Source organism: Nyctereutes procyonoides, unplaced genomic scaffold (genome assembly GCF_905146905.1).
Source record: "Nyctereutes procyonoides isolate TBG_1078 unplaced genomic scaffold, NYPRO_anot_genome, whole genome shotgun sequence".
In the NCBI taxonomy this organism is placed as follows: domain Eukaryota; kingdom Metazoa; phylum Chordata; class Mammalia; order Carnivora; family Canidae; genus Nyctereutes; species Nyctereutes procyonoides.
The window spans coordinates 39369087-39395584 of NW_026575043.1; the positions used below are offsets into that span (position 1 = coordinate 39369087).

At 43.5% G+C, this 26498-nt stretch overlaps 1 protein-coding gene across 12 annotated transcripts in view; it reads right to left on the reverse strand.

Annotated features, from left to right (window-relative positions):
* Positions 1–26498, reverse strand: part of DEPDC5 (DEP domain containing 5, GATOR1 subcomplex subunit) — a 122876-nt gene that overhangs the window by 25790 nt on the left and 70588 nt on the right. For 9 of the 12 annotated variants that reach the window (XR_008664070.1, XM_055322368.1, XM_055322373.1 and 6 more), the window contains 6 exons: positions 22734–22851; positions 22066–22233; positions 20793–21012; positions 19359–19492; positions 13296–13404; positions 10309–10374 (listed from right to left, as the gene is read on the reverse strand). Coding sequence is in view for 11 of the 12 variants with exons in the window: in XM_055322368.1 (XP_055178343.1) it covers positions 10309–10374; positions 13296–13404; positions 19359–19492; positions 20793–21012; positions 22066–22233; positions 22734–22851 (815 nt within the window). In the remaining variant the exon portion in view is untranslated. The remainder of the gene's footprint in view (positions 1–10308; positions 10375–13295; positions 13405–19358; positions 19493–20792; positions 21013–22065; positions 22234–22733; positions 22852–26498) is intronic. The other 3 variants (XM_055322374.1, XM_055322371.1, XM_055322370.1) reach the window with 1 other exon arrangement.

The following is a 26498-nucleotide window of genomic DNA, read 5'->3' on the forward strand; positions in this document are numbered from 1 at the left end:
CCTATTTGCTTAGAAGGGCTGTATCCCATGGCAGATATCTGGAGAGAATAGCAAGCCTTCCAGAGCACTCCAGGAAAAATCTGATTCCTAGTCCCTCTTATATGGGGTTCTTGAATACTTCAGAATGGAGCTTTCTATAACCAAATATTTTGTTGGATGTTGTAAAAATCACTCCTTCTAAAATGGGGTTTCTCAGCCTTGGCACCATTGCCATTAGGGGCCAGATCAGTCTTTTGAGGGACGGAGCTGTGCCTTTTAAGATGTTGAGCAGCATCTCTGGCTTTCACCTACTAGATGCCAGTAACACCAGCCCCCATCACCACTCCCCATTCCCAGCTGTGACAATTAAAAATATCTCCAAATACAATCATATGTGCCCTGGGATACAAAGTTGCCTCCAGTTCTAAAAGAACCATTCCCCTACATCAGGCTCAATGATTTGCAATAAAAGGACCACACAGACTTTGCTAGCACCATAAATACACAGAGAAGTACATCAAGAAGCAGCTTGCAATCACTAATCACCATCTGCCCCTAACCAGCAAGACTTAGAAACAGGTACTACAAATTAAATGAAGAAGCTAACTGTGGGGGGGGGCGGGGCGGCTAGATCCAGCTCTAGGTGCCACCTTCCAGACTCCTGTAGTGGGTTAACTCTCATCTATGGCACTTGAGATCTGCTCCACCAACCTAAGCTGCCAGAAATGTATATGGTTCCTACAGCTTTATTTTAGCAGGTATGTGGTTAAGGAGTTATCCTCTAAATCAGAAATTGGCAAACATTTTTGGTAAAGGAGCAGAGGGTAATTATTTTAGGCTTTATGGGCTAGATGGGCCTGTTGAAACCACTCCACTCAGCATGAAGAACAGGAGTAGCAGACAATGGAAATGAATGGGTGTGGCCCTGTTGCAGTGAGAATTATCTACAAAAGTAGATGGTGGGTCAGATTTGCCCCATAGTTTCCTGATCCCCTGCTCTGTATCATACAATGTCCATCTCTCAAGAGACTGCTTAGATCTTAATACCACGAAAAGGTTATGTTTCTCCCTAGCAAATGGTTTGTCTTTATCTTATGACCACCTTGAATCCTAGAATAGAGGTTTCCCACTTTTCTTTGGCTCCCAGATATTTTGGGACTGAATTTAGCACAAAACTCTAGATACTTTATAAGACCTCAGATGATGTTCTATCTTATGTTTTTCTTTTCCTGAATTTCCCCATTTAGTCACGTTTTATTCTGGACGTTGCATTTGCTTCCATAATCCACCTGAAGTAACTTTTTGGAATAAATAGGAGGACAAAGAAAGCTGGATGGATGTCTTTCAGCAGAGGCCTAGAAAAGGCAAGTGGAGGGAGGTGCTTGCTGTTGGGTACAACTCCATTTTTTTGTTGTTAAACTGTTTTAAAGTAATTCCTACACCTAAAGTGGGGCTCAAACTCACAACCCTGAGATCAAGAGATTCACATTCCATCGACTAAGCGAGCCAGAGGTCCTGGAGGCAACTCCATTTTAAGAACCTTGTCCAATGGGACACCTGGGTGGCTCAGTGATTGAGCATCTGCTTTGGCTCAGGTCATGATCCCAGGGTCCTGGGATCAAGTCCTGTATCAGGCTCCTCATAGGGAGCCTGCTTCTCCCTCTGCCTATGTCTTTGCCTCTCTCTGTGTCTTTCACGACAAATACATAAAATATTTTTTTTAAAAAAAGAACCTGTCCAAAACTCTCCCTACAGAGGTGGACACCCCTGCCTTCAAGAGTTGCAGTTGAATCTCTCCCTCCTCTTTTGAGTAGGCTACTGTTAGAGACTTGCTTCCAAAGAACAGAGTATAGAAAGGGATAGTAACTTCATAATGAAGACAGCTGGTAAATATTATACTACCAACTGATGAGGTGACCAGCGAAGTTTTGTGGATCCCATGTACCCCCTAGTATGATGTGATGAGAAGCATACTTCACCACTGAGGTATTCTTGTCAAAAACCCCTAACTCCACCATGAGAAAAACCCCAAACCAGCCCAGATTCAGAGGCATTCTGCAGGATATCTATCTCAAGACTCTCTAAAGTCATTAAAAAACAAGGAAAGACAGAAATTGTCACAGACCAGAGGACACTAGGGAGACATGAAAACGAAATGCAACTTGGTGCCCTGGACTGGATCCTGGAACAGAAAAAGGACATTAATAGAAAAACTGGTGAAACCAAATAAAGTCTGGTATTTAGTTAATTAAACAACCAAGCCCTCAACAGTAACACCAATCCTGTCTCCTTCCTCTTTCCCACATGCTCAAAGCCATGGGAGATAAGGGAGAGAGACCCTCAAGGGATGCTTTAGAGGTTAGCACCATCCACAACAGGCACCCCCAAGGACCCTCCAACTCATGTGCCTGTCAGCCCCACTGCCTTACACTGGAGTACCGGCAGCCACCAGGAAGCTGCCAAGTCTGCCAGTCCAACCCTACCAATGTAACTTGAGGGTGGTAGACATAACATGTTGCTTTGTCTTACCTGGAGACAAAATGGGCTAAGTGGCATTCCTGGTTTCCCCTCACCTGGCTCCATTAGGGCATTTAGAGGCATCGTAAAGGGACTGGTGACAGAATTTCATATTCAGAGAGCTTGGGAATAACTCTCAGCTCCATAACCAGGTTTTCCAAGGTTTATACTATCAGGGAAGGATGTAACATCTTTTCAAATCAAACCTCTTCCCACCGGCCCTCATGAAGCTTACCATCTGGGAGTGGGAAGGAAAAACAGACATGAGACAAGGAATGTCCATATTAGGACAGCTCTATGCCCAGGAGAAGCTCGAGATGTGCGATCTCAATTGAACCACATTTTCTCCACAGTACAGCCTCCCTCTTCCATATGTCCATCCCAACCCCTGATTCTGAATGGTTATTTATATTTTCATATCTCAGCACCACTCTAAAAAAAGAAAGAAGTTATCAATAGACATATAATAAGATAAAATAAATAAATGAGAAAATCCAGGGAACAAGGATAGAAAAAGTGAAAAAAAGAGTAAACAAGGGTAGGAAAAAATGTGAAATTCAGAGTCTCAATAAGTACTGTGCTGATATCATTTTAAATATCTAGATCTTAAAATCTTAAAAAAAAAAAAAAAGGGGGGGGGATCCCTGGGTGGTGCAGCGGTTTAGTGCCTGCCTTTGGCCCAGGGCGCAATCCTGGAGACCCGGGATCGAATCCCACGTCGGGCTCCCGGTGCATGGAGCCTCCTTCTCCCTCTGCCTATGTCTCTGCCTCTCTCTCTCTCTCTCTCTCTCTGTGTGACTATCATAAATAAATAAAAATTAAAAAAAAAAAAAAGGGCAGCCCGGGTGGCTCAGTAGTTTAGCGTTGCCTTCAGCCCAGGGCCTGATCCTGGAGACCTGGGATCGAGTCCACATCAGGCTCCCTGCATGGAGCCTGCTTCTCCCTCTGCCTGTCTCTGCCTCTCTCTCTCTTTCTGTGTCTCTCATGAATAAATAAATAAAATCTTTAAAAATAAATAAAAAATGTCTAGACCTGTTCCAAGCAATACAGTAGCTACTAGCTATATGCAGCTATTCAAATAGAAATTAATTAAAATAAAATGTATGGACACCTGGGTGGCTCAGCAGCTGAGCATCTGCCTTTGGCCCAGGGCGTGATCCTGGAGTCTGGGATTGAGTCCCACATCGGGCTCCCTGTATGGAGCCTGCTTCTCCCTCTGCCTATGTCTCTCCCTCCCTCTCATGAATAAATAAAATCTTCTTTAAAAATTTTTAAAAAAATAAAGTGTAAAATTCAGGTCCTCAGTTGCACCAGCCTCTTATTAAATGCTCACTAGCCAGGTGTGACTAGCCATCTGTGTTGCATAGCACACATACAGAGCATTTCCATCACCGCAACAAGTTCTACTGGACAACACTCTTCTAGAGCAAAGGTGGCAAACAAAAGTATGAAGAGGGACTGGTAGATATATATTGGCACAGCTGACTAAGTATTTTAAAAAAAAAAAAAAGGAAAGGCCACAGGCTGCTCCAAGGTCATGTGATTATCGCTGGGAAGGAAGCAAGGCCCAGTTTCTAGCTAATTTTACAATATAAGACAGAAAACCAGTTTCTGTATGAAACTTCCTGATTTATAAATATTTCCAATCACTTCAAAAATTAAAAATGCATAGCAAGGCTGAACATGTTTTCAGGAGCTGGGAATGAAATGAATGTCCTGCAGGTAAAACTGTGCTCTTGGCAAAAGTCTTGCACATAGATTTCTGATAACAACCTGACTGAGGGTGGATGGTTTAGGTTAGAGCAATGGTTGATTAAGATGACCCTAGGTTTCTCTGGGGGGAAATGAGCCCTGGGGGACAGGAGTCTTTTGTTTACTCATGTCTCCAAAGACAGAAAACAGATCAAAGGGTAAAAAGCCCATACTGACTCTGATTTCCCAGGGTTCTGGTGAGCATGCTGAAAACTGCAGCCCTAACAACCGTGGCTTCAAAGTGTGTTCTGCAAAAGCCTGGGGGCCTGTGGTAGCATCTCTGAGGCCATCGCACCCTACACCTGCTGGGGGCTTGCAGCCTTCTCCAATCTCCCACATAATTAATGGTTCTATGTTTGTTGGGTTATAGTTCAGGGTCTGGTGTAAATTATCCATTGGGGGGACGCCTGGGTGGCTTATGATTGAGCGTCTGCCTTTGGCTTAGGGCGTGATCCGGGGTCTGGGGATCGAGTCTTGCATCGGGCTCCCTGTGAGGAGCCTGCTTCTCCCTTTGCTTATGTCTCTGCCTCTCTTTCTTTCTCATGAATAAATAAAATGTTAAAAAAATTATCCATTAGGAAAGAAAGGGTTCCTTTTTTTTTTTTGTTCCATTGTTTAAATAAACATTTTTGTGTCTATCTCCCCATCAGTATGCCTAAGGCAGTACCTAATGAAGTCCTCCCAAGTGCCAGCCTAGGTGCTGAAGAATCAATACGCAGCTGCCCTGTGGGAGCTCATGGGCTTACAGTCTCATGAAAGCACTAATCAAATCCCAGTCATACAAACACAAAAGTAGAACTGGGAGAAGAGCTGAAAGGAGGGGCACTGGAACTCTTTGAATCTAAGATGTAGGATTTGACTAGATGACTAAGTTAACCAGGCACGGGAACAAGGGAACAATGTGTGCCAAGGCACTGCAGCAGGAAACCTGGTGCCTATAGCAGTGTGGAGAAAAGCTCCTGTCACTGGGGTCCAAGAGTGAAGAAGAGAATGATAGAAGATGAGACTAGAAGAGGAGGGCGGGCCTTGATGACACGGGACCTTCCAGTCCATCATAAGAATTTTGGCCTTTATCCTAAAGGAAAGAAAGCCACTTGTTATGGACTGAATGGATGCCCCTAAAATTCATATGTTGAAGCCCTAGTCACCAAGTGATTATATTTGGAGGTGGGGGCCTTTTGAGAACTGATCAGGTTTAGATGAGGCCATGAGGGTGAGGCCATGGGATTAATGTCTTTGTAAGAAGAGAGACCAGAGCTCCCTATGTCTGCCACCTGAGGACACAGAAGACAGCCATCCGCAAGCCAGAAGAGGGCCCCTCATCAGGAACTCAATGTGCCAGCACCCTAATCTTGGACTTTTCAGCCTCAAGAACTGTAAGAAGTCAATGTCCTCATGAAGCCCCCAGTCTAGGGTGTTTTGTTTTGTTTTTTTAAAGATTTTATTTATTTATTCATGACACACACACACACACACACACACACACACACAGGCAGAGACACAGGCAGAGGGAGAAGCAGGCTCCATGCAGGGAGCCTGACGTGGGACTTGAATCCAGGTCTCCAGGATCAGGCCCTGGGCTGAAGGTGGCGCTAAACCGCTGAGCCACCGGGGCTGCCCTAGGGTGTTTTATTATAGCAGCCCAAGCTAATACACTGTGGAAAGGTGAACCCCGGATGCAGGCTGCCAAAGGCCTTTATGGAAGCAGAGATCATGATGGAGACTGATTTAGGAACAAACTGAGAAATGGTCACAGGGACCAGGGGTGGGGTGGTGGTGATGGAAGTGAAGAGAAGCAGGTGAGTCCTTGCTGGGCTGAGCCCCTGAGCCATGCCTGCTTGTGAGAGTCACTGGCTGGGGGTCAGAAGATGAGAGAGGGAAGAAAGCCTAACACCAGCTCAGGCCTCAGGTGGCAGGAACCGGTCCCCTTGACCATGATATTCCTTCAAGCTCCAAACTGCAAACTAGAGGCATCAGGCTGACTTCTGAGGAAAATTTCATTACCAAGGGTTTCTCATGCCCTCCAAATTCTTGTGTCAGTTTGTGATGATAAAAATTGATTTCCAGAGAGCAGGGCACAGAGAGAACTGAGTAGCTCTGTTCTGGTTATCAGAATGACATGTTCATTATCATTAGGATGATGAATTGGTGGCACATGAAACTATTTTCCAAGACACTGCCCTGTTACCTGGAATCCTGTGTGCACTGCTGTCTGTTTTAATTTTACAGGCACTTTCTTCCCTGAGTAGAACCAGTCTGGGTGATGCCCTCCTCACCCTTGGCTAAAAGGAGCTCCTTCTCAGGAGAAAGCTGTTGTGAGGGGCAAAAATCACAGGTCATACCTTTGCGACTCAGGGCCGGAGGACTTAACTTTGCAAGGTCCAACAGGGTCATCGCAGATTTTCAGAGACAAGAGGCATAGGAGAGGTCACCCAGGCCCAGTGCATTTTTATACACACACACACACACACACACACACACACACACACACACACACACACACTCTCTCTCTCTCTCTCTTTCTCTCTCTCTTTTCCCCTCTCTCTCATTCAGGGAAAACAGCTGACTGGCCCAATCAAACTGATTCACCACCTGGTACCGTCTAGCCCCTATTCTCCCTCCCTTTTCCCCCACACAGGTACATGTATGGAGAATTTACTACACGCCAGGGTCTGAGCTAATCACACAGATATTTCATCTCAGTTCCCTCTCACAGCAATCCGACAAAAAAAACACAATTAGCCCCATTCTACAGATGAGAAGTCCGAAGTTCAGGGAGGTTAGTGCAGCTGCTGAAAGGCTCACAACCAGTCTGACACTGGAGCCTCCACACTAACAGTCTTTTAACATGTAGCCCCATTCTGTTAAGAAGCTCATGACCCAGGGACGCCTGGGTGGCTCAGTGGTTGAGTGTCTGCCTTCAGCTCAGGTGGTGATGATGGGGCCCTGGGATCGAGTCCCCCATTAGGTTCCCCATGGGGAGCCTGCTTCTCCCTCTGCCTATGCCTCTGCCCCTTTCTATGTTGCTCATGAATAAATAAATAAAATCTTAAAAAAAAAAAAAGGAGCTCATGACCCACTCTTTGCACTTCCTAGTCTGGGAATTAGGGTGGAAAGCAGAGGCTGCAGGAATAGGGAGCAGGCTCTAATAATCAGATGTCTGAAATGGACACAGAAACCTGGCACAGTAGGGATCCTATCTTAATTCCATCTAGTATCTAGCCACCACATCCCATGCAACATTCAAGATTATTCCTGCCTCCTGCATTATTAGAAGTATGTTACTTAGTTTCCAAACATGTCTGGCTCTTTTAGTTACTTAGTTGTCCTTGACCCATTACTTAACTGCATGATGCACAGAAATATGCTCTATGGTATTTCATTCCCTTGAAGTCTGTTGAGAAATGCATTTTTTTTCTAATCCTCAAAACTACCCTACAAGGAAGATATTTTTATTTCCTTCAAATGAGGAAACTTCAGGAGGTTAATTAACATGCCTAAAGCAGCTCCCTGATATAGGGCTGAAGATGAAATCTGAAAGGAGCCCTCTGACTCCATCATCCCATTCCACACACCATGCAGTGTGTTAGAAAACAAACACAGCAAATTCCATGTTATGTATATCTTAACACAACAATAATAAACAAAAACAAAGCATAATTTCATTTTGTGTAAGTACAGAGGATCCCTTTATATGAGCAGAGAAAATTTTTTTACTTATGTGTAAGCTTAACAATACTCTTGGTAGGTAATATAAACTTTGTGTGCCTCTCCTAACAGCTCATTTTTATATGTGATTTCCAATTGTGGGAACTCGTCCACTTTTGCTCCACCTGAAGCTATGTGGACTACTATTTAATTATGGGATTTATAAAACAATTATCTTATGGCTCTGCTAACTGCTAATTTTTCTTTTTTTTTCTGCTAATTTTTCTTATGTTAAATTCTTTTTTTAAAAAAAGATTATATTTATTTATTTATTTATTTGAGACACACACACACACAGAGAGAGAGAGAGAGAGAGAGAGAGAGAGGCAGAGACACAGGCAGAGGGAGAAGCAGACTCCATGCATGGAGCCTGATGCAGGACTCGATCTCAGGACTCCAGGATCACACCCTGGGCCAAAGGCAGGCGCTAAACTGCTGAGCCACCCAGGGATTCTTCTTATGTTAAATTATAATCCAAGTCCAAAACTTTTTACAAGAGAGTTTCTTATTAGAAAGTAAAAGGTTAGGGGGATCCCTGGGTGGCGCAGCGGTTTGGCGCCTGCCTTTGGCCCAGGGCACGATCCTGGAGACCCAGGATCGAATCCCACATCAGGCTCCCAGTGCATGGAGCCTGCTTCTCCCTCTGCCTGTGTCTCCGCCTCTCTCTCTCTCTCTCTCTCTGTGACTATCATAAATAAATAAAAATTATTAAAAAAAAAAAAAAGAAAGTAAAAGGTTAGGGACGCCTGGGTGGCTCAGTGGTTAAGCACATCTGCCTTAGACTCAGGGCGTGATCCTGGAGTTCCGGGATTGAATCCCACATCGGGATCCCTGCATGGATCCTGCTTCTCCCTCTGCCAATGTCTCTGCCTCTCTCTGTGTGTGTCTCTCATGAATAAATAAATACAATCTTAAGAAAGAAAAAAGAATCTTAAAAAAAAAAGTAAAAGGTTAAAAAGTCTACCGTAAGTTTGTTTTAAACCAAAAATGCAGCATGCCTCCCACGCTCAGAGATCAGAGATTCTTGGATTAGATCTCAGAGATCCTAACAGAGATTTGCCCAGGGTCACACAGCTCACTGGGAAAAGGCAAGTACAGACCTCTGAAGACCTGCACAGACAGACACAGCACCATCGGACCTCTTAAGAACGGGAAGACTCCAAGACTCAATACCCCCTTTGCCTCCAGGCATGGTGTGCTAAATGGTGCAGGGGCTCAGCCACTCATGGCTTGTGTGCCTTTGACCACATCTAAGCTTCAGTTTCTTCACTTGGAAAATGGGGTAATAACACCTACACTTCATAGACTGTTGTGAAGACTGTGTGCAAAGCCCTTTGCACAGTAAGTGGCAGAGTGAGGACTCAATCAATGTTGGTTTTCTCACTTTTGCCAAATAGAGATTCCTTAACCTTTGCCCTTGAACCTCCCAAGTTCTGTCCACCTTAGTCCGCCTGACTCTGCATTAACCTTAACTCCTTCAAATCTCTGTAACTAAGTCAACTTCATATACTTAGAGCCCTCGATAAAGGGCAAGTATTCCAGTTTCTCTTTCCCTAGGACCTATCAGAATTACTGAATTGGAGAAGCCAGTTACTGAGCAGGGGTCATGAGTCAAGGCTTTTGGTCCTGGATTTAAATCCCAGCTCTACCCTGCACAGTGTAAAGCATAACTTCTTTGTCCTCCAATTTCTCCATGTGTCGACTTGGGATAAATTAACTCATAGGCCACATAGTAAGGATGAAATGATAGAATACTACATGTTTGGCATGGAGCTACTGAAGACTAGGTTTGGAAGGCCTGTGGAAGTCTCTAGTCTGAACCTTTTATTTGACAAATGAGTTAAGGAAAGTCCAGAGGTGAGGTGAGCTGCCCACAGTCATCTACCATTAGCCTACAACAAAGCATATGCCTATTAATAAGTGCTATTTGCACCACTTCCTGCCACACTGCTATGAATATATGAGGTTGTACTGAGAAGAAAAAAGTTAAGTGTTCAGTCCTTAAGAAAGCTATTTCATGTTGCTTATATTATATGGACAGAACACCTAAAAGGGAAGATGCTGCTAATGTGGCAGAGAATCACTGGCAACTATGTGGAACAGACAGGTAGACTTAGGAAACACATGCGTCAATGCTGATATAATCATCTGCTCTCCTGCATTAATCATCCGCGTCCCCCTTTGCCACCACCAACCCCGTGGTAGGGAATGCACACCTCTGAGACCAAATTCAATTTCAGCTGCCCTTCAAACTCAATTTCAGCCCCATTCCATCTGTTCAGAGCCAAGCAGAAGGCTTCTGCTGATGAGGCAGGCATGCGTGGGCTGCAAAGCCCTCTGAGTTTGACTGACCTGTGGGTAGAAGGCGGATGACGCTGTGCGAGGGCTGCGGACAAACTCCATAAAGAAGGCCCCGTCCTGAAGTCAGAGGAGGAGGAAGCAGCGGTGGCAGCAGCAGCAAATACAAAGGAGCGAAGGGACGAATGTGGACCCATGGTGAATCATTGGGAAGGAGAGGGGTATGAAAGAAAAAATAAAAAATAAAAACAAGGAGGGAAGGAGAGAAATAAGGGCATGGGAGGGGAATGGAGGGATAAAAGAAAGAAAGAAAGAGAAAGAGAGAGAGAGATCCACCCAGAAAGACTGTATCCAAATGCAAAGCATTAGCAGGAACTCACACCTTCCTGGGCAGAACGTCCCATTTGTGTGGGAACAAGCACAGGGACAGAAGGTGTGTCCAAGCTCCCTCAGGGCTCATCAGAGCCTGGCTTGGATATTGCACCCTCCCACATAGCTCTGAACTTTATTCAGACCTATGTCAAGGGAGAGGAAAAGGCCACAAAGCCGCTTGGTGGGGATGCTGGGGGAAAGCCTTCAGGGGTCACTTCCTGGCCTCCCGCCTGGCTGGGTGACCAGCACCCCTCTTGGAGAGATTCTGTATCTCTCCAAGGTTTGAGGTTTGAGGTTTTCAGTTCTGCCTGTTAATAAATATGGCAGCCAGATGGGAGAAGAGGATTCACTGCAGGAAAAGTTGGTGCTTAATTTTTTAAGCAAACAGGGGATCCAGAAGCAGCAATACCTTCTCCTCCACTGGTTGTATAACAAAATAACCAAGAAGTTGAGATATATATAGTGTCAGAAACATGCACTCATGGGGTGGGGGTGGGGAGATCTCAAACTGCCTTCCTCTGAACCCTATTCTTTTTTTTTTTTTAATTTTTTTTTCTGAACCTTATTCTTGTGGAATATAAGCTGTCATGTATTTGAAACAAAAATGACACAGAGGACTTTCCTGAAGACCCTTCCTTTCATCTTTCTTAAGAAGTAACCTCTTGTCCCTTCAAAATATTTTTACTTTTTATGCATTATCACTGAAATTTGGAAATGGCACTTGATACATCTGCAGGTCTGCTTTCTTACAACTTTTCTTCAATTCTCAAAGTAGAATCATTGAAATATGTGGGTGTCCATTTTATCAATACTGCTGCCATTTCCCATCAACCACTTCAAATTTAAGTAACAAACCATGGATACATGTGGCTGTGGAGATGCAATTTCAGGGATCCCTCTCCACATCCAACACAAGACACTGACTGAAGACTGCTGGCATTTCTGAGTATGGCACCCACAGGTCTTCCCTTGGGCCATCTCATAAAATCTTTGTTTCTCTCAACTTACTTGGGGATCTACATCTGCTACAAACGATAACCATCCATGTAGATTTTGGTGTTAAGTTGGAAAATGAGAATGTTCCAAAGGGCAATCTACTATTTGGCCATTGGTGCATTTTAACCTTAGAGCTTGTGGTTCCGTAAGTTCTCAGTACTGTTCCAGGCATTGGTTTTAATTCTCAAAGATGGCAATAAGTATGGGTAACAGCTAGTGGGCCACACACAGGGTGCTTATGTACTCTCATTGTTTCATCTGTGTCCCTTCTCTGCTAGAACATATAGAAGCAGAGGTGCTAACCACTGCTGAGATTTATATAAATGTGAAAAGATTCTTCCTTGACCGACAGATCATTCTTTATGCAGACTATCCTTGGGACTGTACCTAAAGTCATTTCCCAGGGCTGGGTGAGCAAACTGCAACCTGCAGGCCAAATCTGGCTACTGGTTTATTGTAGTCTGTGAGCTAAGGGTGGTTTTTAAAATTTAAAATGGATGTACAAGTATTTACGTTTAAAAAAAAAAAGTGCCTACATAATAGCCTTGATCTTGCCTCTTGGCTAACAAAGTCTAAAATATTTATTTAGGTCTGCCAACTTCTAATTTATAGAATACATAAGCTGTCTACAGCCTCAGTTGACACTCTTTCTCAGATTTTAATCCCTGCATCCTCATGGGATAAATTTATCCTGAAGAAATAATAAGAGATATGTTTAAATAATTATGTGCCAAGATGTTGTTTGCAGTATTATTTATAATTGTGATATAGTGTAGAATAACTGTAAAAACGTATGGGATAATTACCCAAAATTATTTTTAAAAATCAGAAATCCACATTTTTAACAAAAAAGTAAGTCATAAATGAAGGTCTATCCATATGATGAAATATGTATTTTTTAAAAATCATGTTTTTGAAAAATACTTGACTAGAAAATTTTCAAGATATGGAAGTGAAATAAACAAATACATAGATAAGACTGACAAGTATACAAATTGGCCACAGTTTTGAAAAATAAAATACATCTACTGAATCTCTTCCATCTCCTAGCAATAAAGACCAGATAAGAGAATGCACAGTAGCTCACCCTCCCATACCAGAATGATCTCACATTCTGAATTTCCCTGAATAAGTAGACAGAGCCATGTTTATTGGTCTTAAAGGATACAAAAAGCATGACCTATGGAGGTTTGGCCCCTTTATTGTACTCTCTATTCCATACAGAGGCCTCAGGCTTTGATCTTTTCCCCCACAGGATGCTTCCATTTGATTATATTTCTCAGTAGTTTAAGCAAACTCATGGGAATTTCTTTATCAAAGAGTGAGCTCTCTTAGGAGCTGCCCCAGTAGCTTTCTACCACCCGTCTAGGAGAGCCAAAGATGAGGCTGAAGGAAAACCAGATGGCCAATTTCACAGCTTGAGCCAGATCTTGGGACTTGACCAATATAGTTTAATTTGACTATGTTGCATCTGCATTTATCTAGCAGTTAACTTCCTTAAAATTGCAAGCAGAAACTACTTCTATAGAAATCATAATGCTTAAGAGGGCTCAGGGTAGAATTCATGAAATCCTCAGCACACTCATCCCTAGATTAGAACGGCTATTCATTTTCCCTCCACATTGGGTCCCTGAGAGCACCAGGCAGCTTTCTGCTGGAGTGGCTCCCTTTACCTTTCGTGGGCTGTCCACGTAGGTGGGAGTCATGGCAACGCTGCTGCTCTCAGCTGGCTGGGAGGCGCTCTTGCCACCATGCACAGCTGCCTGCTGTTCTCCTAGGCACCTGAAAGATGGAAAAACACAGGTCTGTAGCTTGCTGAAAGTCCCCTGGTAAAGGGCCCATGTTAGCCAAGATGAAATGAAGACAGTCCTGTTGTCACCTCTGAAACATACACTTCTGCTTTGTTTCTCCTTCAGGCCAACACAATACCCTTAATTACATTCATTGTCCTGAGCAATCACCAGTCCTCCCAAGATAAATAAGAAAAGAGCTCAATTTAAAAATCACTATGGCAGTACCTGATAATTTGAAAGGTTTTACTTTGAAAGGTCAAGTGACAAGGTTGGAGTGACTCCATCCATGAACATCATTATTTTTTTAATCCTCTGGGAAGACTTGTTCTGTTTGTATTAAATATACCAGTAGAAGCACATTCTGAAAATTAGTGCTGCATTAACATGTGGCATAAACTATATGTGGAATTGACTCTCCATACATTTTGAAGGTTTATATGTTAACTTTTCAAACGCACACGTTTATATCCCCTCAGTCACACAAATCTGACACTATTTCATAATCCAAGAATGAACTATGGTTTTCTTATATTTTATCCCATCTCAGTTCTAATGTACATAAAAGCATGTTTCCACGTTTATTTTCCTTTTACCTGTACTAAAGATATTTATGAGCTAGTATAACTTAAATGCTCCCCCAAATTAGGTTGCTTCAACACATCACTGAATTTTTATTTGGTAGATTCCAGAAGTCTCACATTATAATCTTAAATCTTCATTATTATTGTAACAAAGACTTCTTGTGGTGGACACTGTGAGGCACCATCCAGATACCTCTGCTGTGACCTTGCTGCCACAGTAGCTGGGCCTATTGCCCAGCAGGCTTTGCTGTCAGCCCTTCAGGGACAGCCCCAAGTGCAGAGCAGCTTTGTTCAAGCTCTTGCTCCCCCTCCCCCACAGCTGCCCACGCACAAGGAATGATCAATGAAGGGATGTACAGGTCTGGCCATGCTGGTCCAACTGGGTTCATCTCTGAAGGCTGTTCTAGTTCTAGAGCTTGAATGAGGTGGCCTAAGGCTGTCATTGGGCCTGCACTGCACCTAGGCTTCTCCCTCTGTCCATTCTTGCTTCCTCCTCCCTCCTACACATGCTGAGCCCATGGACTCTCCTTAATAAACTCCATCTCTTGTCTGCCTCCCCCAAGAACCTAGTCTGTGTCACTTCTCTACTCTTAAATTCTGACATGTTTGTTACAGATTGTCAAGTAATCTTATACTGGAGATTAAAAATCAGTTTCCATGGTAACATGTTATACTCTTTTTTTCCCCCTAGTTTTTATTATGGAAAAATTTCAAACACAAACAAAAGTAAAAAGGATAAGATAATGAATCCCTACAAATGCACTCCCCCGAATTTCATGTTTCATCTATACCCCTTACCTACACATCCCAATTATTTTGAAGCAAAACTGATGCATATTATTTCACTCACAAGAACTTCAGCATATACTGTATCCCCAAAAGAAAATAACTTGAATAAACATAACCAGGGATGCCTAGGTGGCTCAGCGCTTGAGTGTCCAACTTTGGCTCAGGTTGTGATCCTGGAGTCCTGGGATCAAGTCCCACATTGGGCTCCCTTCATGGAGCCTGCTTCTCTCTCTGCCTACGTCTCTGCCTCTCTCTCTCTCTCTCTCTCTGCCTCTCATGAATAAATAAAATTTTTAAAAAGGAAAAGAAAAAACATAACCACAATTCCAATATACTTAAAAATGTTCTAATATCAAATATTTCCTCAACTGTCTCCCCAAAATTATTTGTACAGTTTGTTCAAAACAGGTTTCAATGAAGGTTCCTACGTTGCAGTAAGTTAATGTCTCTCAGCTCTCTTTTCAGCCATAAGTTCCTCTTCATTTCTCTTTATCTTTACAATTTATTTGTCAAAGAAATTAGCTCATTTGCCCTGTAAATTCAGAGTCTGGATGTGCTGATTTTCTCCCTTTACTGTTTATTGAGTTCCTCTGTGCCTTGTACTTCCTGGGAACTGGAAGTTATATCTAATGGCTTAAGCAGATTCAGGTTCAATTTTAGGCAAGAACTCTTCTTAAGTGGTGTTGTATATTTCTATCTGGAGGCCTATAATGTCTGGTGGTCTCTCTCTGGTGATATTAGTCACCACTGGTTATCTCTGTGAAATCTACAAGTTCATTAAAAATCAAACATGGTAACAGTCTATCATTCCTTCTATACCTATTAGCTGCAGTGCTGAAAAAAGACAAACTGCCCTACACCAATTACTTGGTTACTCTGAGGTGTAATTCATATAGGAAAAGCAGAACAAATGCTCAATTCTTTCCCATGTCCCTACACCACACTGTCTCTATCACATCGAAATGTATTTTCCTCTGAGCCTCATCCGCAAAATGCACACTGTGACATTCTCTTGTACTTCTCCGAGGCTGCGGGGACAGGAAGCCCTGGTTACCCCCAGTGTCCCCTCAGATGCACACGACAATCCCCATTTACTGAGTTGCCTTGCTTGTGATAATCTGTGGACTAGGAACCAGGGATTCAGAGGCAAGTAAGACCCTGTCCTTGCCCTTGGAGGCTCCTTGTCTAATGGCTCAGAAGAAGGGGACTGGGCAGCCTGGGTGGCTCAGCGGTTTAGCGCCACCTTCAGCCAAGAGCCTGATCCTAGAGACCCTGGATTGAGTCCCATGTCAGGCTCCCTGCATGGAGCCTGCTTCTCCCTCTCTCTCTCTCTGTCTCTCATTAATAAATAAATAAAATCTTAAAAAAAAAATTTAGAAGAAGGGGACCTGCCAGAAAACCACCAGTTATACTATATACGTGTATATGTGAAAACATACACGGAGGCACACTGCCTTCTGCCGGCACAGGGTTGCCAGCCAAGCCTCCACAGAAGCAGTGACAACTGCCTTTTGGTGGTCTCTGCCCTGACTTGGCTGTCATCGGGTTATCTCATCTGTTAGGAGCAGCTGAGCCAGCACCGGCTGCCCCGGCTGGTCCTTGCCATGCAGACAATTGGCAGAAGGCAGAGACTACTGGGACCTCCCTTCCTCGAGAGCCTGACTAAACATACATGACTTCAGATACAGAATAGATGAGAACTAGAAGAAATTGACAGTTTATGGTAAGATGGCAGGACTACAGGTTAAATTTCAAAAATTCTTTTCCATATCACCATAGCATTATTTTTCATGATAAACAAAACTAGATCTGCCTGGTGCACCAAAAGCAAAAGAAAAGCACACAAATAAAAAACACTGTGTGAGCAAATATTATATAAAGGTCTGGCTCCCTCTGCTCTACCTCCTACATTGAGAAAACGTAGCAAGTCACCCAAGAGCACCCAAGAGAGTAAGGAGAGTAAGTCTCAGGTCTTTCTGTCCTGCCTCCCTTTGGGGTTAGCTGAGAGTCTCTCCCTTCGCCTGGGGGGTGGAGGACACTACCACCCCAACTATCCTTCCTCTTCTAGTCTGAGCAGAAAGAGGCTCCTTGGAGCGTACTAAATGATGACTCACTGACAAATTAAAATAAGATCCCCCCACCCCCAGCTTCACACCCCTCCCAGCAACATATGTTCCTTGTTCTTTTTTCCAGCAGGAAAGATCTGTGATTAGTTACAGGGAGAACCTGCTGGGCTGAGATCTGGGCTCTTCTCTCAATCAGATGAAGGTAAGAGGACCTAGTGCCCTCAGTAAGGAGCCTAACCTACCTCTGCTCTCTTCCTCTCATTTGCCCCGCACCACCATAGTGTCCCCGCCAGGTTCCCTTCTCTTCCTGTGTCCCTTCCTTTCCATTCATTATCACCCTCTTTCTGCCTCTGTGGCCTCTTGCCTGACTAGTAAGAGCCTACCAAGGGTCTCCACCTCTTGAGGCCCACCTTCTGGGCCTTCCTGTACATGGGGCTCATCTCCAGAAACACTTCTTGCCAAAGACACTGACTGAGTATTTCATGATATTAAGAAATGGCTGTAACCTTTTAGATAAATGACAGTATTAGGACTTTTTTTTAAAGGAGTACTTCTCGGGATGCCTTGGTGGTTCAGTGGTTGGGCATCTGCCTTTGACTCAGGGTGTGATCCTGGAGTCCCACGATCGAGTTCCACATCAGGCTTCCTGCCTGGAGCCTGCCTCTCTTTCTGTCTCTCATGAATAAATAAATAAAATCTTTAAAAAAAAATAAAATAAAGGGGTACTTCTCTTTCAGTGATACATACTGAAATATAGATGAAGAGATATGATGCTGAAATTTAATAAAGAATAAAAAGGAAGGTGAGAGCAAGTGGAATATGAATGAAATAAGATTGGCCATAAGTTGGTGACCATCGAAACTGCATGATAAGTAACAGGGATTTAAACTAGGATTTTCTCCTAGTTTACTTTAGCTGTTTTGAAATTTTCCATTAAAAAAAAAAAGAAACTTGCAAAGGATCTCTCTTCCAATGAGAACATAAAAGGACAGCTTAGCATCCAGCTTTCCACCTGTCTTGAGTATGCCTCAAGCTCATTTGATGTTACTTTTGGAAAGTCTGATGTACACAGGTTCCTGCTGGGCACGACACAACCTCTCACACCAGACAGACAAGGTCTAACCTCCCCTAACATCTGTACAGGGACTCTTCCTCTGTTATTTCATGACTATTTATTGTGCACATCCTATGTGCCAAGCACAATACACAGCCTCTGTCCTCAGAGAACAGGCAGGTCCAGGGAATGTGAGTAAATCTTGGTAAAATTATGGTAAGGGCTCTAACGGATGTTGGCCAAGAATGCTAGGAAGCAGAATCTGAGTTGGCTGGGAGGATGAAGGGGCAGTGAAGGCTCCCAGAGTGGGTGCCACCTGTACATAAAGGTATTACTTCCTCTTGCCCAAGTGCCTTCTTGCCCCCACCCCTCTGTATAGATGCTTCCTTTCCTGTGAGGCCAACTCAAATCCTACCTCCTGGGATGCTGTCACTGCTTTCCCAGGCAAGACATGGCCCCGCCAGTGTCCTGGGAAATGGAGCACTTAACTGTTTATGAAGGGACCACACAAATGCCTAGAGAAGCTGGCCAGGTCACATGCAAGTCCAGGACCAGAGGATATGCTGGTTCTCTGATAAACCAGAAAGTATATGCCCATTCTAAAGTACCAGCCCTCACCTGGCTGGGTATGCATGTGGACCCAGTACTGTAACTGAGGCTATTCTATTTCTAGAAAGGCTAGATTTTTATCTATTATCTATAATATGGTGTTATGTTGTATTATCTGTAATATATTATTTTATGTATGATATATACCATGTTGTGTATACTATACAGTTTCTAACATACAAATTCATATAAAATCCCAATTTGCATTTGAAATCTTCAAACTAAAAAAAAATGTGGCTCAGATATTTTAAAAATATTTTGTGTCTTTAGGGCACTGAAACTATTCCTGTAGTGGTAGCTACATGTCACTATAAATTTGTCTGAAACCCACAGAATGTACAACACCAAGAGTAACCTGTAATGTAAACTACAGACACTGGGTGATGGTGATTTGTCACTGCAGCTTCATCAGTTATAACAAATGTCCCACTCTGGTGGGGGATGTTGACAATGGAGGATGCCATGCAGGTATGGAGACAGGATATATGGGAAATCTGTTCCTTCCACTCAAGTTTGCTTTGAACCCGCAACTGCTCTAAAAAATAAAATCTATTAAAAAAAACCAAATAAACAAACAAAGAAACCCCACTATGTGGGCCAAAGCAAATGTATCCGTAGTTCAAATTAAGCCCCAGACTGCAAGTTTATAATTTCTGGCATATTTCATGTTATTTGGCAATTACTGGGTATTAACCCAGCTTTCTGCTCATGTATACATACATCTTCTTAATTTCAGGCTCCTTGCAGACAGAAATCATACTTCACCCCCACTCACAAGGTGGGGCACTGAAAACCTTTGTAGCCGGTGGGGTGGGGATGAGTCTTTCCCCAAGCAGGCACTTACTTCTGACTGGCCTCCATCTCCAACAGGGCGGACAGAGCTGAGGTTCCCTTCTTCCCAACTGGGGGGCCAGTCGACTCAAGGGAGTGTGTGGCAATGGGCCCAGTCATCTGCAAACCTTTCATGGCGGTCCCTTTCTAAAGCAGAGAAAAGGAGACAAGGCCATCAGCCCAAGTGGGCTTCCTCAGAGCATGCCTGCCGCATCTGTTGTGCTTCAGGCTCTGGAAATCCAATTCAGTGAGGCAAGCAACATGGGCTCCTTTTATTTGGTAAATCCTGAAAACTGCTTTTTGCTTGAACTGAAGGTTTGAATGCCTGTTGACTCAAAACTGCCTCTTTGAGGTGGATTCCACAGATCGTTCCACCCTACCATGGATCTAGGAAGTAAATGTTTTACCTAAGTCATGGAAGAAGAAACTGAATCCCAGAGAAATTAAGTGACTTATCCCAAATCTCACTGAAGCTGGAGGTCAAGTTCTAATCATCTGGTTTCAAGACCAAAGCTCTTTCCACCATGCAAGGTCTTTTGGAAATGTTTCTTTTTTTCTTTCTTCTTCTTTTTTTTTTTTTTTTTTTTTTTGAGATGTTTCTAATCATCAGCAATGTTATGTACAAAGGGTAGCCAGTGTGCAGGGAAGAATGCTGAACTTGGGGTTAAAAAATCAGTTAGTGATGCAATACTATTCACACTGAAAAGGAATTTCAGACTTGGATGAATCCCAGAGGCATTATACTGAGTGAAAGAAGGCAGTTTCTCAAAAGATTACATTATATGATTCTGTGCACATGACTTTTGGAAAAGACAACAGTATAGTGACAGAGAACAGACCAGTGGCTGCCAGGGGTTACAGATGGGGGCAAAATGTGACTATAAAGGGTAGCATGAGGGATTTTGGGGGAGTAATGGAAATACTCTACATCCTGATGATAGCTATAGTGGTTACATGAATCTACACATCTGTTAAAATTCATAGAACTGTACATACACATGCCCAGAATTCCAGACCTGTCCTTTATTGGATGGGTGTCCTCAGACATATCCCAACCCCATGATCCTCAGTGTCCTCACTGGGTAGTATGTGAATGAATGCCCATGGTGCTGGAAACTCTAAAAGTGATATAAGAGTAAGCAAGTATTGCTGCTGTTACCCTCAAGTGACTTTTGCTCAGTAACCCAGGAGAAGCAGTTGGCTTGACATGGTGTTTCACCTGGGAAGCACATGAAGGAGCTATGTGTCCTCAGGTGCCACACAACACTGCCCACTGGCTGCCTGGTGACCCTATCCCTCCTTCCTTTACCCTTCACTGGAGGAAAACACACTGTTTTGGATTTAAGAGAAATGGTGGACACTTGTAGAGTAAATAAACTGGCCAAAAAGAGGGCCCCGAGACAGGAAGAGACCAAGCCCAGACCCCAAGGGGCCCACAGAGCCCTACCCGCATCATGCGATCTGAGCGATGTCGCCTGCGGATCCGGTTCAAACCCTCCACGAAGCGGATAAAGCCATCCAAGAGCTGCCACTCCTCCTCGTCTGCCCGAGGCCTGTCCCCATAGATGTCGCAGTGGGCCTCCCCTTCTGTGATGCGCTTAGTGGCAGTGACACAGGCTGGCAGCAGCAGGAAGCGGGTCCTCCAGAACTTCAGAGACTCAATTAAGCTGAGAAGGGCCAAAGGGAGAAAAGAGGTGGTGGTTAGCACAAGCAGATAATAAAAGCACTCTCGGGGCACCTGGGTGGGTCAGTGGGTTGAGTGTCTGACTCTTGGTTTCAACTCAGATCATGAGATTGAGCTCCATGTTGGGCTCTGTGTTCAGTATGGAGTTAATTTCTCTCCCTCTCCCTCTGTCCCTCCTCTCCACTCACACATGCCCCCCACCAAATAAATAAATAAATCTTAAAAAAAAAAAAAAAGTATCCGCAATGAAGGTTCCATTTCAACCCTGTCTTTGGAATTGGTATGTGAGGGCCATCTCCCCTTGAGTATGTGTTCATCTGATGCCACATCTCATGGCTTCATTTGAAACACAAGATCTAGAAGAAGACCACAAAGGGTGCTTCTAATTTCCATCCCAGAGATGTCAGGATGCTTCTGTGCACCCAGACCCAGTGGGGTTGTGGCTTTTTATCATCACAATCATAAATCACAATCACAGAAATTAAAAATAAAATGAGACACCACAGGTAGTCAAGAAAAAGGTTAAGAACATGATCTACACTGACATTCTATCAAAGAGCACTTTATCACTGAAGTTTCTGTCATCGTTTTGTGGCAAAACACGCAAAACAAAATGTACCACTTTAACAATCCTGAAGTGTACAATTCTATGCCATTAAGTACATTCACATTGTTGTATAACCATCACCACCATCCACCTCATCACTGAGTTTTTTTTTTTAAATATTTATTTATTTATTATTCATGAGAGAGAAAGAGGCAGAGACACAGGAGGAGGGAGAAGCAGGCTCCATGCCGGGAGCCCGACGCAGGACTTGATCCCAGGATCACGCCCTGGGCCGAAGGCAGGTGCCAAACCGCTGAGCCACCCAGGGATCCCCTTATCACTGAGTTTTTTAACCCAATGCAGATGTGCTTTTGTTCTTCCATTTTTTCTAAAACAAAGATCATCTTGTAATCAGAAAAAAAGACAGGTGTGTTAAAATTCAGGCACATCCAAGGTAGCCAGATGGAAAACCAAAGCACATTCTCTGACCTGAAGTCCTCAGAGCCAGCAGAACAGATATACTGATCTAAGTAATTCCACTTGTACTCCTCCAGCCGCTCATGGGAGAATTCCACCCAACAAGAGACGAACTCCGAGTCTGAGTGGGAAGGGCAGAGACTGTAGGTGTAGTGGATCTGGGCAGATTCATAAGGGTACCTGAAAAACAAAGGGCATGCCCAGAAGTCCGAAATAGAATCACTCCCCTCCCTCACTCCCCCAGTTCTTCTGGACCCTTCCATCTCAATATAGTTAGCACCATCCTTGGCATTCAATCCTCAAGGGCAGTAAACAACCCATCCTGGGGGACTGGTAATGGAAATTTCTCAGTTTTTAAACTTTGTCATTCTTTCATCCTCCCTTTCTTTATCTTTAATTGGCTTGCTAAGGATCAGGCTAACCATTATAAGTTGAGTTAAATCCCTTTTAGAAAAAAAAAAATCCCTTTTAGAGGCAGGTGAGCTACAATAGTAAAATAACACTGGAAAACAAAAGGAATTCCAAGAAAAGAAAAACCAACCACTCAACCTATCTTGGTTTTAATTATGTGTCACATAATTCACTATGTGTACAGTATGCATTATAAACAGAAGTTAGTATGTAGTATGTGGACACCATTCAGGCCAGTATGTGAAAACCCAAAATTTCCAAGGACTCACTTGGGAAGATAACGTGTCACTGTGATCATCTTATCTTTCAGCGTCACTTTGTGGAACGTTCTGCCCATACTCAGCCAGTATTGGTCCTCCTCCTCAGGGCGGTTTCGGGACACAAGGCCTAATGGGGGGGGGGGGGGGAATCACCACCATCTGGTTGAAGATCATTCCTTTAATAGGCAATAGTTTCTCTTCCATATACAGTCAGGAAAGGAGAAACAAAAGAAGCAATTTTTTTTGAGGGGCAGTTTCATGGAAAAGGCTTATTTTTGGTTAAAAAAATTTTAAAAAGTCCTGAAGTCAGCAGAATTTTCTGTTACTAAACCAGCCAGCAGCAGATTAGAGCCCAGAAGTGCTGATAGCATCCAGAAGACACACTCAAAGATGAATAGCCTGATACCTCAGCCTCTGAGAAGGGAAATTCTGGATTAGATGTCAATAGGCCAAGAGTCAACTCTGAGACTGAAATGGAACTCTACTCCACTCCACTCAAGCACAAGCTGCCGCCCTGGCAATTGAGGTCCTCACCTCAGGGTGGCAGCTAACCTAGCTTTAATTCCATGACTCCCACATTGCTAAAACCCTGCTTCAGTTTTAAAGGACTACTGTCCTCTCTTCTCCAAACATTTGCTCCTGTTGCTTTTTCTGCCTTCTCTTCCTAAGCCACCAGCAAGAGCCTATGGGTCATTTAAGGTCACTGTCAAATGCCACTTCCTCTAGAAAGCTAGCAGATTCATCAGCAGTTTGAATTCCACCCTGGATGTGGCTCCACATGTGTCTATCTCACACCCTGACAAACTGGAAGTTCCAGGAGGCCGGGGCCTAAATCTTGTTTGTCTTTAAATTTTCCATAGCCCCTGAGAAGGTGCCATGCCCAGAGCAGGTATTTGAAAAGTATTAGTTGAAATGAGTTGTGTATAAGAAAGAGGGAAATCAGGGCAGTTAAACGTTTGCCTTCTACTCAGGTCATGATCCTGGGGTCCTGGGATTGAGGCCCTCCATCAGGCTCCCTGTTCAGTGGCAGGGGGGCAGGGGGGGCTACTTCTTCTACCCCTCCCCTCCACTCGTGCTCGTGCTCTCTCTCTGGCTCTCTCTCCCTCTCAAATAAAATCTTTTTAAAAAATTAAAAAGCAAAAAGAAAGAGGAAAATTATGAGCAATCAAGAAAATATAAGCTTTCAAGAGAGTTAAAATAGTGTCTTGATGGCCAATCCCGCCAAGACAAGATTCTCTTGATCTGCAGGTTAAACAGTCCCCTAGTGTGGTTCTGAAAGACAGTCAGTCACACAGTATAGACAGCATGGGAGTTGTCAGGACAAGTTGAAAGGACCTTCGTTGGGAATGCAGAAATTTCCTAGGTGAGAGGAAAGGGCAGGCTCCCTAGAAGAGGCCAGGCTTTGACTCAGAGGATCCCGGGTTTAACCTCAGAACGTTTATTTACCAGTGGTGTGACCTTGGGTGCCAAATCTCCCTGAGTCTCTCTTTCTACAACTAGCAAAAGGACTTGCGTCTGATTTTGGCCCAAGTCATGATATCAGGGTCCTAGGATGGAGCCTCACATGAAGCAGGGAGTCTGTTTGTTCCTCTGCCCTTCCCTCTACTCATGCACACACACTCTCTAATAAATAAATAAAATCTTTAATAAAAATAAAACGGGACACCTGGGTGGTGGCTCAGCGGTTGAGTGTCTGCCTTTGGCTCAGGGTGTGATTCCGGAGTCCCAGGATTGAGACTCACATCAGGCTCTCTGCATGGAGCCTGCTTCTCCCTCTCCCTCTATCTCTGCCTCTCTTTCTGTCATGAATAAATAAAATATTTTTAAAATAATAATAATAATAATAATAAAGAAAGGGGCGCCTGGGTGGCTCAGTCGTTGAGCATCTACCTTTGCTCAGGTCATGATTCTGGGGTCCTGGAATCAAGTCTCGCATCTGGCTCCCTGGTTCTCCCTCTGCCTGTGTCTCCGCCTCTCTCTCTGTGTCTCTCATGAATAAATAGATAAAATCTTAAAAAAAAAAAAAAAGAAAAGGAAAGGAAAGAAAAAAAGAGAGCTTTCCCCCTATCCTTGCATTCCTTCTTTTTTACAACAACCCCCTGTTGGCTAGCAGGAAGACAAGGTCATGGGATAATGTTCATGAGCATCTAGCATAGTACTGACACCCCACTCTAAACTAATACTGCACAGCACTCTACAATCTATAATCAAATAAATACTTGTGGTTTATTAGTTCAATAGCTGTCTCACCCAGTAGATGATAAACTTTGAAGTCAGGGCTGATGCTGTTTTGTTCACTATTAGAACAAGTCCCCTCATAACCAGGAGTCAACAAATCTATCAGATGCAATTTCACAGATTTTTTTTTTTTTTTTAAGATTTTACTTTATTTGACAGAAAGAGAATGCGTACAAGTGAGGAGAGTGGCAGGGGAAAGGGAGAAGGAGGCTCTCCACTAAGCAGGGACTCTGAGGTGGGCCTTAATCCTAGGACTGGATCCTAGGACCCTGGGATCATGACCTGAGTCTAAAGTAGACGCTTAAAAAAATAAATAAATAAAATAAATAAAATAAAATAAATAATAAGGTAGATGCTTAACTGACTGAAGCACCCAGATGCCCTGAAATCTCACTTATGATGGTCACTTTTCTAGTAATTATAACAATGATACCATTTCTATTATTACAGAAATAAAAGGATTAAATTTATCAAAGGAGAAAATAGCCAGAAAGGATACGGTCAGGTGAGTGGACTCTGGCCAACTAGCCATGACATGAGGCTCCTGAATCAGCCAAAGCAGAACTGGATGCCAGAGAAATTATGAACCACTAAGGGACACTGATCAGTTATCCTAGAGAAAAACAGGTAGGAAGGGGCCATTGATACTAAAGGTGAATTCATTCCACTATTCTTGGGATAAAGAACAAAAGCCTTCACATGGTCTGTGAGGCCTGGGTCTGCTGACATGTCCAGACACATCTTTGTACTCCCTATGCTCCACCCCACCAATCTTCTTTTGGGTGCCCAGAAAGTATCACAGTGCTTCTTGCCAAAGGGAAGAAGCACATACTAATCCCTCTTCCTTGGCATATTCTTCCTACTTACTCCTGCCCACCACTCCCAACCTGCTTCTCTTCCTAGTAACCCCTACACAGAGGTTAGGTCTCACATTAAACATAACCTCCTCAAAAGCCATCCCTAACCCAGACCAGTTCAAGTCCTGTATTAAATATCCTCATAGCCCTTTGATTTTTGCCTCACAATCTTTTCACAATGAAGAATTATATTTCATAGTCTGACTAATGTTATTTTTCCTCATTGGGCTATAAATGCCCCACAGAGTAGGAGCTTCAAAAATACTGTTGAGGGCAACCTGGGGCTCAGTGGTTTAGCGCCACCCAGGGCATGATCCTGGAGATCTGGGATCGAGTCCCACGTCAGGCTTCCTGCATGGAGCCTGCTTTTCCCTCTGCCTGTGTCTCTGCCTCTCTCTCTGTTTCTCATGAATAAATAAATAAAATCTGAAAAAAAAAAAAAAAAAAACCACCAAAAATACTGTTGAATTGATGGGCATTAAGGAATTCATGTGATGTGATAAGTACTGGGTGTTATACCATATGTTGGCAAATTGGATTTAAATTAAAAAGGAAAAAAATACTGTTGAATGAATGAATGAATTCATATATTTATCAACTCATATTGTTGTACACTAGGCACAATGGTTTCTACTATAAAGGATAAAAACATGAAACTGACATAGTCCTGGCACTCAGG